This window comes from Triturus cristatus, chromosome 2_1 (genome assembly GCF_964204655.1).
Source record: "Triturus cristatus chromosome 2_1, aTriCri1.1, whole genome shotgun sequence".
Taxonomy (NCBI): Eukaryota; Metazoa; Chordata; class Amphibia; order Caudata; family Salamandridae; genus Triturus; species Triturus cristatus.
In genome coordinates, this window is record NC_140581.1 from 907,484,698 (window position 1) to 907,496,839 (window position 12,142).

Here is a 12,142-nt window from a genome sequence, read left to right on the forward strand (position 1 = left end):
GGCATGGGCAGGGGTGACCGGTGCCCCGGTGGCGCCGACCGCTGTAGTGGCCCCCTGTGGGGGTCGCGGTCAGCGGCAATGCTCTGGTTCTGGTGCAGTTTGTGTTCCGCTCTTGAAGAGGCGGCGGAGCCAGAACAGAATCTGTTTATATGGTTGCCATTGCCCGGAAGAATGTGTAAAACTGCCCAGTGTTATTTTCTTCTTGTGCGCTCTCGTGTCCCAGCTTCGCGCCAAGGCTCTTATCGGTTGCGAAGCTTTTTACATTGTTGTCCATTAAAGCGGAGCCAACCGGAGCAGCGCTCTGTTCCGCACAGCGCGGCTGCTACAACCTGACAAGGGCAGGGGAGTAGACGCAGTGGTAATCTCCCATTCCGCCTCGAGAGCCGAGGAGTGCTGAAGCGCTGCTGGGCAGGCGGCCAGGCACCCTGGGAAGGAGCGGGAGGAGGAGCGGACACAGGGACGCGCGAGCTCCGTCCTTACCTCTCTCTCGGCAGCTTCAGCCGGACGCGAAACAAGCGCAGAGGGAGCAAAACAACGCCAGGGGCAAGATTTTACCGCAACACAGCTGGACAAAACAGGACAACGAAACGGCAACAACCTCTGGATTGGACGTTTTCGGTACCTCGGCGGTGACACTACTTTCGGGGAAGTTTGATATGATATATAACATCAACAGAAGGCTTTTCAAGCTGCGCTTTGCAGGGTGCATAGGGTGTTAGTCAAGCCTTGCTTCATCAAGCCCCCAGTGATGGAATTGATGTGGTGTATTTGAACGCATTCCATTTGATTTCGTGGGTGAAGAAGTGTCCTGTTTTATACACACGCTTCCTTCCTTTACAGTTTGTTCCCTTCTACCACTGCTCTCTGAGCTCTACACTTCTCCGTTTCTCTGTATCTAACTGCGTCCCAGATAAAGCGCTTCACCTGCGGTGACGGCGTGTGTACTAGGCTCATTTGGAAACCTAGGGATTGAGGTCGTTTTTCCCTTATCTTTCTGCGTCTTTTTTGCTTCCTCTGGTCACCGTGCCCCTCGTGTTTCTGAGCTCGGGGCCCCTTTTTGACTCTGGTCCAAGCGTGTCTCCCTCTCTGGGCCCCAGGTCCGCTTCTTTGCTTGTGGAGGTTGCGTGTCATCCCATCTGGACTCTGGTGTGCCTTCCTCTGCGCACTGCTCCTCTTTAACTGTTCTCGCTGCTGCACTCTTTGCAGGTGGGCACCGCGCCTGCCTCTCCCTGGGTGGCTTCCGGCGCCCCACGGCTGCTGGTGTGATGCCCTGCTCTGTGGTGCCAGAGTCTCTGTTCCCCATTATTTCTGTGACTCTGTCCAGCGCCCGTGGGCCCTCCTGAGGTCTGGACCCCTCCCCCTTAGTGCCACAGCTGTCTAACAGGTATCAGAGTGAGCTTGGTGCCAGCTGCCTCGTGACTACCCACCGCTGCCACCTTTGGCACCCTCGTCCCAGCCCCCGCTGGATGGAAGGAGAGAGTGAGGTGTCCCGGCTCCGCGCCCTCTTCCTCTCCTGTGACGCCAACCGCTCGGGGCGCTTGGAAAGGGAGGACTTCGAGTCGCTGTGCGCCGAGCTCCGAGTCAGCCCGGAGGAGGCAGAGGCCGTCTTCCAGCGCCTAGACACAGACCGCGACGGGGCCATCACCTTCCAGGACTTCACCATGGGCTTCCACGGGACCCGTGGCTCACCCTGGCTGCGGAGAGGAAACTCGGGGGCCGACGTGAGGGCCCCCAGCGAGCCGGACGACGAGCACGGAGGAGACCCCTTTAACCCGGCGTGGGAGGACTTCCAGCACCGGCTGGGGGATGAAGCAGCGTTTATTCCGAGGTAAGGAGCAAGGACACACCTTTTTTTGTTTAACATTTGTACTCTTCTGATCCGTCAAACAAGTACCGATACTGTCCCATAAGCTCGGATACTGTCCCATAATGCTGATGAAATCAGCTGTCAGACTTCGTAATAGAAAACGAACGAGAAGTTTATGTTGTGTTTGGTAAAAGCACGGATACCTTGGAGCATGTTTTTGGAACACTGTTACTTTCCAGGTTTGCAAGATGTTCAGATTCCAGCGCCATTCCATTAATTATGGCGCAGACACAAACGTGGACTATTTGTTTGAGAGAAATTATGCGTTTTCAGCCTTGGAAAGTATGTTTATTTAAGTGGGGTGCCTTCTGCTTGAAGAAGCGCTTAACTTATAGGTGAAAGCTGCTTCCTCTAGCCTAGAAGAATGGGCCTTTCTATGTATAGCTGTCTACTGGGGACTTTTAAAGCGCTAAGCGCCTTTTGGCGCTGCAGAAAACCAGGAAGAAGATTGATGTTGGTGTAGTGAATACATATTTAATTCCTTCGTGTACCATGCAGTTTTTTTCAGTTATGTAAAATGTAATAACACATTGTTTCGGTTGTGGGTTGTAAAACGATCTCAGTGAAAGCACTACACTGTCTCCTAGGAGGACAGACTTCCGGGCAGCGTGTGGATTGGTGCAAAAGCAATGGAAAAATATGGATTGCTCCGGACCAGGCTGATGTGTGTAAATGTTAACTCAAGATAACACTCCAGGCCAGAGTAACAGGAAAGAAAAAACAAACTCTTTTTCATTCCTAAGTGAACTTTATGTGTGCCAAAACACATTCTAGAGGCGCAGACCAATAATCAGGTCTGCAGGCTTTAACACCTGTAGATGGAAGGTAGTATGGTAGATTGTATGCAGAAGTAAGTTTTGGGTTTGTGTGGAGAGAGGGTGTCTCTGATGGGGCGTGCATGCGCAAAATACAGTGAACACTTGTAAACTTGCAAGTTTTTAGATTCCCACAAAAGCAAGTCTTTTTCAACCCTGGATGCTCCGTAAATTAATTCTGCAAAAGACAGGAGTGAGAAAATGCCAGTATTTGCGAGAGAAGGGATCACACCAGACTTCATGCATGTAAAAGGGACGGGTTTAATCAAAGGGAAATATATGGTCTCTGCTGAGACAAAAATAATACTGTTGTACAAATCCACTGCAGAGACTCAAGCAGATTAATTACAGGGAGGACATTCCACAGCGACAACTCTAGTCGAGAAGAATACGTGGAAATCTATGATTTGCAAAGATTTTCCACAGATATCCCTGGGGATTTTTGGGAATCCTTTAATAATTTCGAAGTTGGCAGAAATTGAGTGCTTAAATCTACAATGCGCATATTTCTGACTTTTTCCAAAATGTTTGTAATGGGTGCCAGTGTGGTGTGTTTTATCTCAAAAATGGCCAGGTAGCGTTCTTATCTGAATACTTGACTATGGCAGGTTCAAAGGTGAGGATGGTCTGTTCAGAGTTGTGCACTTAGGATCTCACACTAAGGAACTACTCCAAATACAACTGCTAATTACATGAACAATTCATTTTTTTATAAGCGCCAACCCTAAAAAACCCGATATTTTGCCTTCCAGGTTCCTGAGAGTTTTAACAGGTGTATACTCAACCCGTTAAAAACACACAACTTCCTAGTTGACTGCCCGCTGCGTGCAAGTCCTTTTGAGGACATGGGGCTATTTTTAGTGGCGATTCCTCCGCTATGGCTGAGGAGCGTTACCCCCTTATCTGCCTCAAACCTTTAAAAATAAAACAATAATAAAAGGTATTAATATCATTTTATTTTTCTTACAATAGATAAGGCTTGGGGGCTGGGCCGTCATGGAGGGGGAGTGGTGGGCAGGGCAATGTTGTCACTGCGCATGATGGTTTTGCCGTCCTGCTCAAGCTGGCCAAACCGTCATGCGCACTGAAACTGTCTCCAATCCGAGCTGCGTTGCCGGGTTGGAGAGACCAAGCACAGGCTCCCAGTCTCACTGGGAGTGCCAATCATCAGTGCTCAGGCCAATCCTGATGCCGCTTTCAGCAGCATGAAAGCAGAGTCAGGATTGGCTGCATGGGATTCTGGGAACCTGTGCTGGTGAGGACGGAGCAGAAGAGTGGAGCTGCAGTGATGCAGCAGGCCAGTTATTATTTTTTTGTGTGTCTCCTTTATTTGTCGTCCGTCCCTCCTCCTACCCCTGCTCAGCCACACTGCCGGGACGTTGAGCCGCTACTGGCTAATTCACATAAAGTGAGCACAGCAAGTGCAAAGTAATATACTATCCCTGCCTCAGTTTTGGGCTGACTGATGTCTTAAACTGTTAAAAAGCTGGAGGAATGCTGCTTTTTGCTTGAAATGTAATAACATGTGTTGACATATCCACAGTAAACAATATAACAATACATCAACATACAAAAAGCAACATAAGAACACTACTAAAACAAACAAGCATTTACAATGCAATGGTCTCGGCAATATTATAGGTAGAGCTATTGGTATTGCTCTTTTTTTTTTCATTTTTGTATCCTAAATAAATGGCATTGTCATTTCTATTGGCATTAGCTTTTTTTTTGCATATGTGATACCCATTGCATTAGCAGAGAGAGAGTGAGGTAGTGAGATAGAGAGAGTGAGGTATTGAAATAGAGAGTGGGGTAGTGAGAGAGAGTGAGGTAGATAGAGAGTGAGTGAGGTAGATAGAGAGTGAGGTAGTGAGATAGAGAGTGAGGTAGATAGAGAGTGAGGGACGGGCAAAGCGGTCCATGCAGGAACGAAGAAGCATCTGTGGAGCCAGGACAGGGAAAAAGTAGTATCTGTGAAGACAGGGTAGGGAAAGGGGCATCTGTGGAGCCAGGGTAGGGAAAGGGGCATTTGTGGGGGTAGGAAAAGGGGCATTTGTGGAGCTAGGGTAGGGAAAGGGGCATTTGTGGAGCTAAGGGGCATCTGTGGAGTCAGGGTATGGAAAGGGGCATCAGTGGAACCAGGAACGGGGGCTCTGGGGGGCCAGGGTAGGAAAAGGGGCATCTGTGGAGCCAGGGTAGGGTATTTGTGGAGCCAGGGTAGGGAAAGGGGCCTCTGTGCAGTCAGTTCTCTGTTGGACCGGTCAGAGGGATGGAGCCTCCTAGAGATAGAGGCATGGCACGGGTCACTCACAGAGACAGAGGCAGGCTGTGCCGGAGTCCATTCATTTTGTTTCTCCACCCACAATATGTAGTGAACCTGGCTGCATTTTCGAGTCTCGTGACCTGGATATTTGTATTTGAGCTCTGAGTTATTGAATTCATAAATAAATGTATACAATTTAGACAGCGTTTTTTGCGGATTTTCCTGTATATGTGGATCCCTGAATCCCACACGTCTGTGTTCTACGTGTTTGCAAGACTACTACTCCTACTACACACACACACACACACACACACACAGAAATGCATAACATAACACAGATTCCCCACACCCAAAGTTGCACACAAATAATACAAAGCCATATGTATGTACAACACACAAAACACACATGCACACATAACACACACAATACACCTTACTCGCAAAGCAGTGACGCACAATGACACCACTTATACACCATACAAACACCACATATCACTTACACATACAAAAACATAGAAACACACATTTACGCACATCCAATGGTCTCAAGATGTAGTCGACAATTTAGCGAGATTGATAGAAGACACACGCACTGCATTCGCATCAGAAGAATCACAAGCCAAAATAACAGAGAGCAATAAACAACATCTTTCTTTTCGTTTGGAGTTTTTTGTATATTAAAAGTATTCTGTGAATTGAGTCTTTTTTATTCGGTTTCTTTCGCCTTGTCAATGCATTCTTTGCATGTTTCTGCAACACTGTTTGATTAAAAGTGTCCCTTTTTATTTTCTGAGCACCTCTGGTCTTCAGGTAAGGCAGAGAGACTATCGCTTCTTCCGACGCCGCCTGAATGTGCTGCGCCTACCCTCGTCAGAAAAGGCGTAGGTGGAGTCTATGCAACCGGGCCTTTTTAAACAGTCAGCATAGTTATGGTAAAACTGCATTATACTCAGGCTCCAGTCCCGAGGTTAGGAAAGTGGGCGAAGTTTCTGTGATTTTTACCAAACGGCAGCAGCGCGTGCCCTTGGTAGAGATGTTTGCGCATAAGAGAGTCCCAGAAAGCGTATCTGTTTGAGATCATGGGTTTATAATTCAGTTGTAATACTCTAAATCATGTAAGATATATACCCTGCGTTATTCATTTACATATACCCTGCGTGAAACTGGCATTTTGTTTCTCCACCCACAATATGTAGTGAACCTGGCTGCATTTTTGAGTCTCGTGACCTGGATATTTGTATTTGAGCTCTGAGTTATTGAATTAATAAATAAATGTATACAATTTAGACAGCGTTTTTTGCGGATTTCCCTGTATATGTGGATCCCTGAATCCCACAAGTCTGTGTTCTACGTGTTTGCAAGACTACTACTCCTACTACACACACACACACACAGAAATGCATAAAATAACACAGAAACCACGCAAAGCACGAAGGGTGCCGATAAACATACATTAAAACGTTCTGCGAACTACTAAGAACTGCACTGGTCTGTCTACAAATGTTTTTAAACACGGAACCGGTTAAGTACATCATGGGACGTGCGCAGCACATCCAGCGACACCCCAACGTTTTTGAGGGAGACTTCCTCTCCGGCTGGTGAAACATGTAATGGCATCTCACTGCCAAGCAGTGTGCGCGCAACGATGCAAAACTCATTGGGGCATTGGAAAGCGACCCTTCTAAACCAACGTCTTAAACGACGGTGGCAAGAGCTCTCCACAGTGTTTTCCGGAGTCGTCGTAGTTTTGAAAAGGGGAAACGTTTGGCGAAAATTGTCACATCTCGAATATCCAAAATGTGTGGGAGATAAAAGGAAACGTGTACAAGATGGTTTCGTTTCCTCTCCATTTTATCCACCCAATCTACAAGTGTCGGTAGCTTGTATTGCTCACGTATTGGCCGAGAAAGCCCATGTTAAGGAAATCACAGAAAATGTGTCACAAAAACAGCGTCTACATCTTGAATATCAGCCCGGAGGGGCGGGTTCATTGAATGGCTTGCATCGTTCTGGGTCAGGGTAGATTCGCAGTGGACAGCTCCCGCTCCCAGCACGCAGCACTTCACCTTCGGTTCGAAAGAGTCACCCCCAGGGGCTGAAGGAATTGGAGCACCCTGAACAGATTAGGGGGCGTGCGGGGAGGGGAGAGTTAAAGTCGCCAACGGGGCCTTGTCCCTCCTCCTGCCAGACCCACGGTCCGTGCTTCCTGTTTGCTGCTGGCTGTAAGGACAGGCGTGTCTCGGACTCTCGCGGGTTAGGGCAGGGGAAGTACAAACCCGAGCACAAAATCATTGTAATTCATTCTCAAGCAGGATAAACGAGTGTTAACAATATAGAATACAATTACAAACAAGATGGCTTACCTTACTCCTGCTCAACAGCAAGAAGATCCTCACGGCCAGACGAGACAACAGCAAAAAAATGGCGGATGGAAGCTCCGAAACTTTTTCGGATTCGGGGGCGTGTTCCTGCTGTTCGAAAAAGGGCGTGGCTAAAAAGTGGAAAGAACAGCAAGGAACACGCCCCCGAATCTGAAAAAGACGGAGCCTATTTGGAGGGACGGCTCTCTCCTCCAATGGCGGGCCTCCGTTTAGGAAGCCAGCCAATGGAGGAGAAGCAAAAAGAGAGGCGGGCTAAATAGCCACTCTAGAAAACATAAAATCTCCGACTTCCGGTTCTGCCTTCGGCAGACCGGTAGTCCTCGACCTAAAAAGGGCACAACTCAACAGTCAAAGCAGAATGCAACAAAGGAACCATGGAACAACACAACATCACATCGCAGTAATGAAGCACCAAAATACAGGAGCACAAAAAGCGAGACAACACTTCACCATCACAGTGACGAGCCACAAAACAAATACGCAGAAGCTTTTTCCACAAAATACCACCTCTAGTAACCTGTTGTCATAAAATACCAAGCACTACTTTAGCTTATCACTAATTGTGATTGAGCCCTTAATGTATGATATGGACATGCCATGTGTATTGAGTGTGCTGAAAGGATGAATCATGCTTTGCCTGAGAAACTGGTATACATAATCCTTTGAACCAGTCACTTGATTGTTAAAGATGCATGTGGTTTATGGAACTGACACCATTTATGTCGGAGGACAGCATATGGTTATATTTTAGTTGTGAAAGCTAAGTAAAATCCCATTTGAACCAGCTTTTGCTGAGTGCGCTAAACGATTGTACATAATGGTAAAGAAAAGGATGCATTTATGACAGAATGATTTTGAGGCGCTTATAATCCCGAAAAGGGCATTTTTTTATTCTGTTGATCAAAATAAAAAACAAAAAATTGGTCAAACCAATAGGTTTAATTTGCAAATGCATGCACCGTTAGTCAGTAGAGCGAGGCACACAGGGGGAGGTCGACAGGAGCGGACAGACAGGTTCATATCTGTAAAGTAGTTCCTCATGTAGTTAAATGCAAGGAGGCTAAAAGATACACTCTAACAGCCCATAGAATCAGGTGAGAGATGAATGCTCCTGGGCTTAGCCAAGACATGATTGACAAAATCTCAAGCCAATAACAGAAACAGGGAAAGCCATTGGTTGAAAGGGGGGCCCAAAGTCCACATTATGTGGATTATTAACAATTGGTGTAAGGGCTGTGCAGTAACAACCAAGACCTACAAACAATTGAACAAATACCATAATATGTAGAATCCCCAATAATAACTATAACTCTATAACTGTATCCAATGGGATTTAGGTTGATGGCACTTTGTGTCAACAATAGATTTTTCACATACATTAGTATTTTGTTGCGATTGTTCTCTTTATTCTTATAAATACATCGTGATCCTCTTCTACAAAATGAGTCATACACGTTGTTTATTGTATGTTGTGCGAAATAATTTTTAATGATCAGATGAGCATAGCTGTGCTTTATTGATGCTTTTTAGTGCCTTTCAAGATTGAAATAGTTATGGTTAGAATAACATCACAACTGTATGTCAGTCATGTAATTCACAAGTTAGTAGATGATCTCTCCATCTATTACAGTAGTATCTGGTCATACCATCTGGCTGTTCATAGGAGATTTGATTGAAATACAAGGACAAGAGGGTCAGAGGATACAATATAATTGTGGGTGGCACTGGGTACATGATAATGTGGGGAAGAGGGCACAGGACACGAACAATGCATATGTACAGGACACAGTGAGTCCTGTAGAAGGATGGATGCTGTCAGGGGCAACATGATACTGGGAGGAAGATCTGCAGCTTCCAGTGTGAATCCTTTCGGAAACCCAAGATGCTTCCACTGGAGACAAGGATGTTTACATATCTACAGTTCCAGCAGTCATCAGAATTTCCCCCCAGGTAGGCTTCTGTAAAGGTTGCTGGGGTTGGTGTTAGCAAAGACAGTCGGGATGTTGAAAGCTTTCATGATGTAGATTGAAGGCAGGTATCACAGAACACTTGTGGTGGTGTCACATGCAAGTGAAGAAGAAAATATATCTCCTGCCTGGTGTTCACCCTCCTCATATTGGCCCATCAGCAGCACTGGGCTAATAAAAGATGGGTTGGGTACAGTTTAAAAAATATTTTGCAGGAACTTTATTAAAAATAGCCAGATTCTTACAAAAGTGTAGATTTTGTGTTTTTATGCAAATTTTAAGATCACTATACACAGGAGGCTGTGATAAATATAAACACTAATCACAGAGGTGCCGCTGAAGTGTCAAGGCCACACATATAGCTAGAGAAACCCATACATAAAAATATTAAATACATATCTGGAAATACCGGTTTAATCTCTGCAGGGTCACCTGCAAAAAATTTGCCTTCACCTCTTCTGTTTTCTGAAACCACTTTTGTTGACTTTTAGGGCTCTTGTGCACTAAACCACTGCTAACCAGTGCTGAAGTGCTTGTGCTGTCTCCTTCAGACATGGCACAACTGGTTTGCACCCCATTGGCACATTTAATTTACTTGTAAGCCTCTAGTAAAGCAGTACTACATGTACCCAGGGCCTGCAAATTAAATGCTACTAGTAGGCCTGGAGCGCTTGTTGTGCCACCCACTAAAGTAGCCTTTTAAAACATTTCTCAGACCTGGCATTGTTGCCCATGTGCAGTTTTAAACTGGCATGTTTGCTAGTCCTGAGGCTCCCCTTTTAATACATATAAGTCACTACTAGGTAGGCTTTAAAAAGCTCATTGGGCAGGGTGCATTATATTTAAAAAGTCGGACATGCACTTTTAAGTTTTTCATGTCCTGGTAGAGAAAAACGCCTAAATTCGTTTTTTACTACTGTGAGGCCTACCGTTTCCATAGGATAACTCTGGGTTTACCTAATACATATAATAATTGCTAACATTTGATTGGGAACAGGGAGAAATATCATATTGGAATCAAATTAATTGTAATTTAAAATCCTATTTAATGGTAAAGTCAAAGTTAAGATTACAATTTTGAAAATGGCACTTTTAGAAAGTTTACCCTTTCCTGCCCTAAACCTTGTGAGGCCTTCTAGGAGTTTACAGCTACCTTAGCCTATTAATTGCTTGCCCATCAGAAATGTATATTGGCCCCAGATAGTAAACACTAGGACCTGGGTGGGCCTGGGAGGACCATCCTGCCTGGATGGAAGGGGCACAACCGATCCCTGGTCACTTACATTTCAAAGACTAACTCCTTTTGTCACCCCAGACTCTTTGGAGCCTTGGCAGGGAGGAAGGAAATTCCAGAACCCACTGTGGGGGAAAGTCTAGAAGTTTCTTCAGCTTCAAAGCTTGGACCAGGTATACAAATAGGACCATCAGAGCCTTTCTTGAGTACACTCCTGGACCTGCTGAAGACAACAAAAGGACTGCCTTGTACTCCAGAAGCCTGTCCTGCTGCTTCAGGCCTACCTTATTCTTCAAAGGACTGCCCTGCTCTTGAGGCCTGCCTTGTTTCTTAGAGGACTGCCTTGCTGCCACCAGAAGACAGCCCTCCTTCTTGAGGCCTGCCGTATTCTTCAGAGGACTGCAATACTGCTTGAGGCCTGCATTGTTCTTCAGAAGACTGCACTTCTGCTAGACACCTGCATTGCTGCTTGAAGGAGAGAGAACCCTCTCCTTGAACCTTGGACTATCAGAGCGACTCCAAGGGGCAGCTGTCTGACCTGTTCTGAGCTGCAGGGACACCACAAGCACCAGAGGCAGCCCTGCAAGTTCCCAGCTGGCCTGCTGCAACTGGCCCTGCCTGGACCTGCAAATTTTCAAAGACTGCCCCCATTACATGTGTTGTTACCCAGAGCTTGTGAGCACTATTTCTTTCTTTAACCTTGAGCACTCAAGACCAGTGCTTGTGGTTTACAGAGTTGCAAACAGTCTAAATCTTGCTCTCATCTTGCCACACTTGCTGTGCAATTAAAGACCGAGGTTTGCTTTGACTGTAGCTGCCTCCTCCTCCCTCCTGCTTTTGAAACGCACAGCCTGGCGTCACGGTCTCTGCCTTCCTGTTGCTGCTGCCACCTCCGTCTCAGAGCTCAACAAGCATTTGCAATGCAATAGGCTTTGCATTGGCAATAGTTTAAGCTATTGGCATTGTAAATGACAATGCCTTTTATGTATGTCTTTTGGAAAACCTGCAAGCGGTGTGTAACCACACACTTTGTACTTATAGTATTTGCTTATGCGAAGCAAGGCTGGCAGTAACTGCACCTCTTTTACTGCCAGCCTTACTTCTCATAAGCTAAGACTATTAGTAAAAAGTGCATGTTTATGCACCGCTTGCAGGTTTTCCAAACACGTAAATAAAAGGCATTGTCGTTCACAATGCCAATAGCTCAAACTCTCACATGTGCTAGACCTATTGCATTGCAAATGCTTGTTTTCTTCTGCATTAACCACTTCATGAGAGTGAACGGGTTTTCTCACTCTCCCCCTCATGTACTTCTACCTCAAGTACCCAACTTCATGGTCCATGTTCCTCCCCCATTCCAGCTCACCCATGGCTCACCCCCTTGCTAGCTCGCACCCTTGTGTGCCTTTTCCCACCCACAACAACATAAAAAAATATAAAAATAAAATGATGGATGGAGTATTGAAACTTTTCAAACACTCACTCCCAGTCAAAGATCTGTGTTTAATCCATCGTTATTTTGATTGACCCTGATTCCCATGGGAACAGTCTAGTCCGAACTGTCAGGTCCTCCCTGGATCAGAACCCAGCATCCTGGGACTGGTTTTGAGGTATC

General features: G+C 46.0%; 1 protein-coding gene across 1 annotated transcript in view; it reads left to right on the forward strand.

Annotated features, from left to right (window-relative positions):
• The first annotated feature begins 368 nt into the window (after positions 1 to 368).
• RASEF (RAS and EF-hand domain containing) overlaps positions 369 to 12,142 on the forward strand; it is a 298,021-nt gene continuing 286,247 nt past the window's right edge. The window contains exon 1 of the mRNA XM_085633180.1: positions 369 to 1,828. Coding sequence (XP_085489306.1) covers positions 1,467 to 1,828 — 362 coding nt within the window. The 5' untranslated portion in view covers positions 369 to 1,466. The remainder of the gene's footprint in view (positions 1,829 to 12,142) is intronic.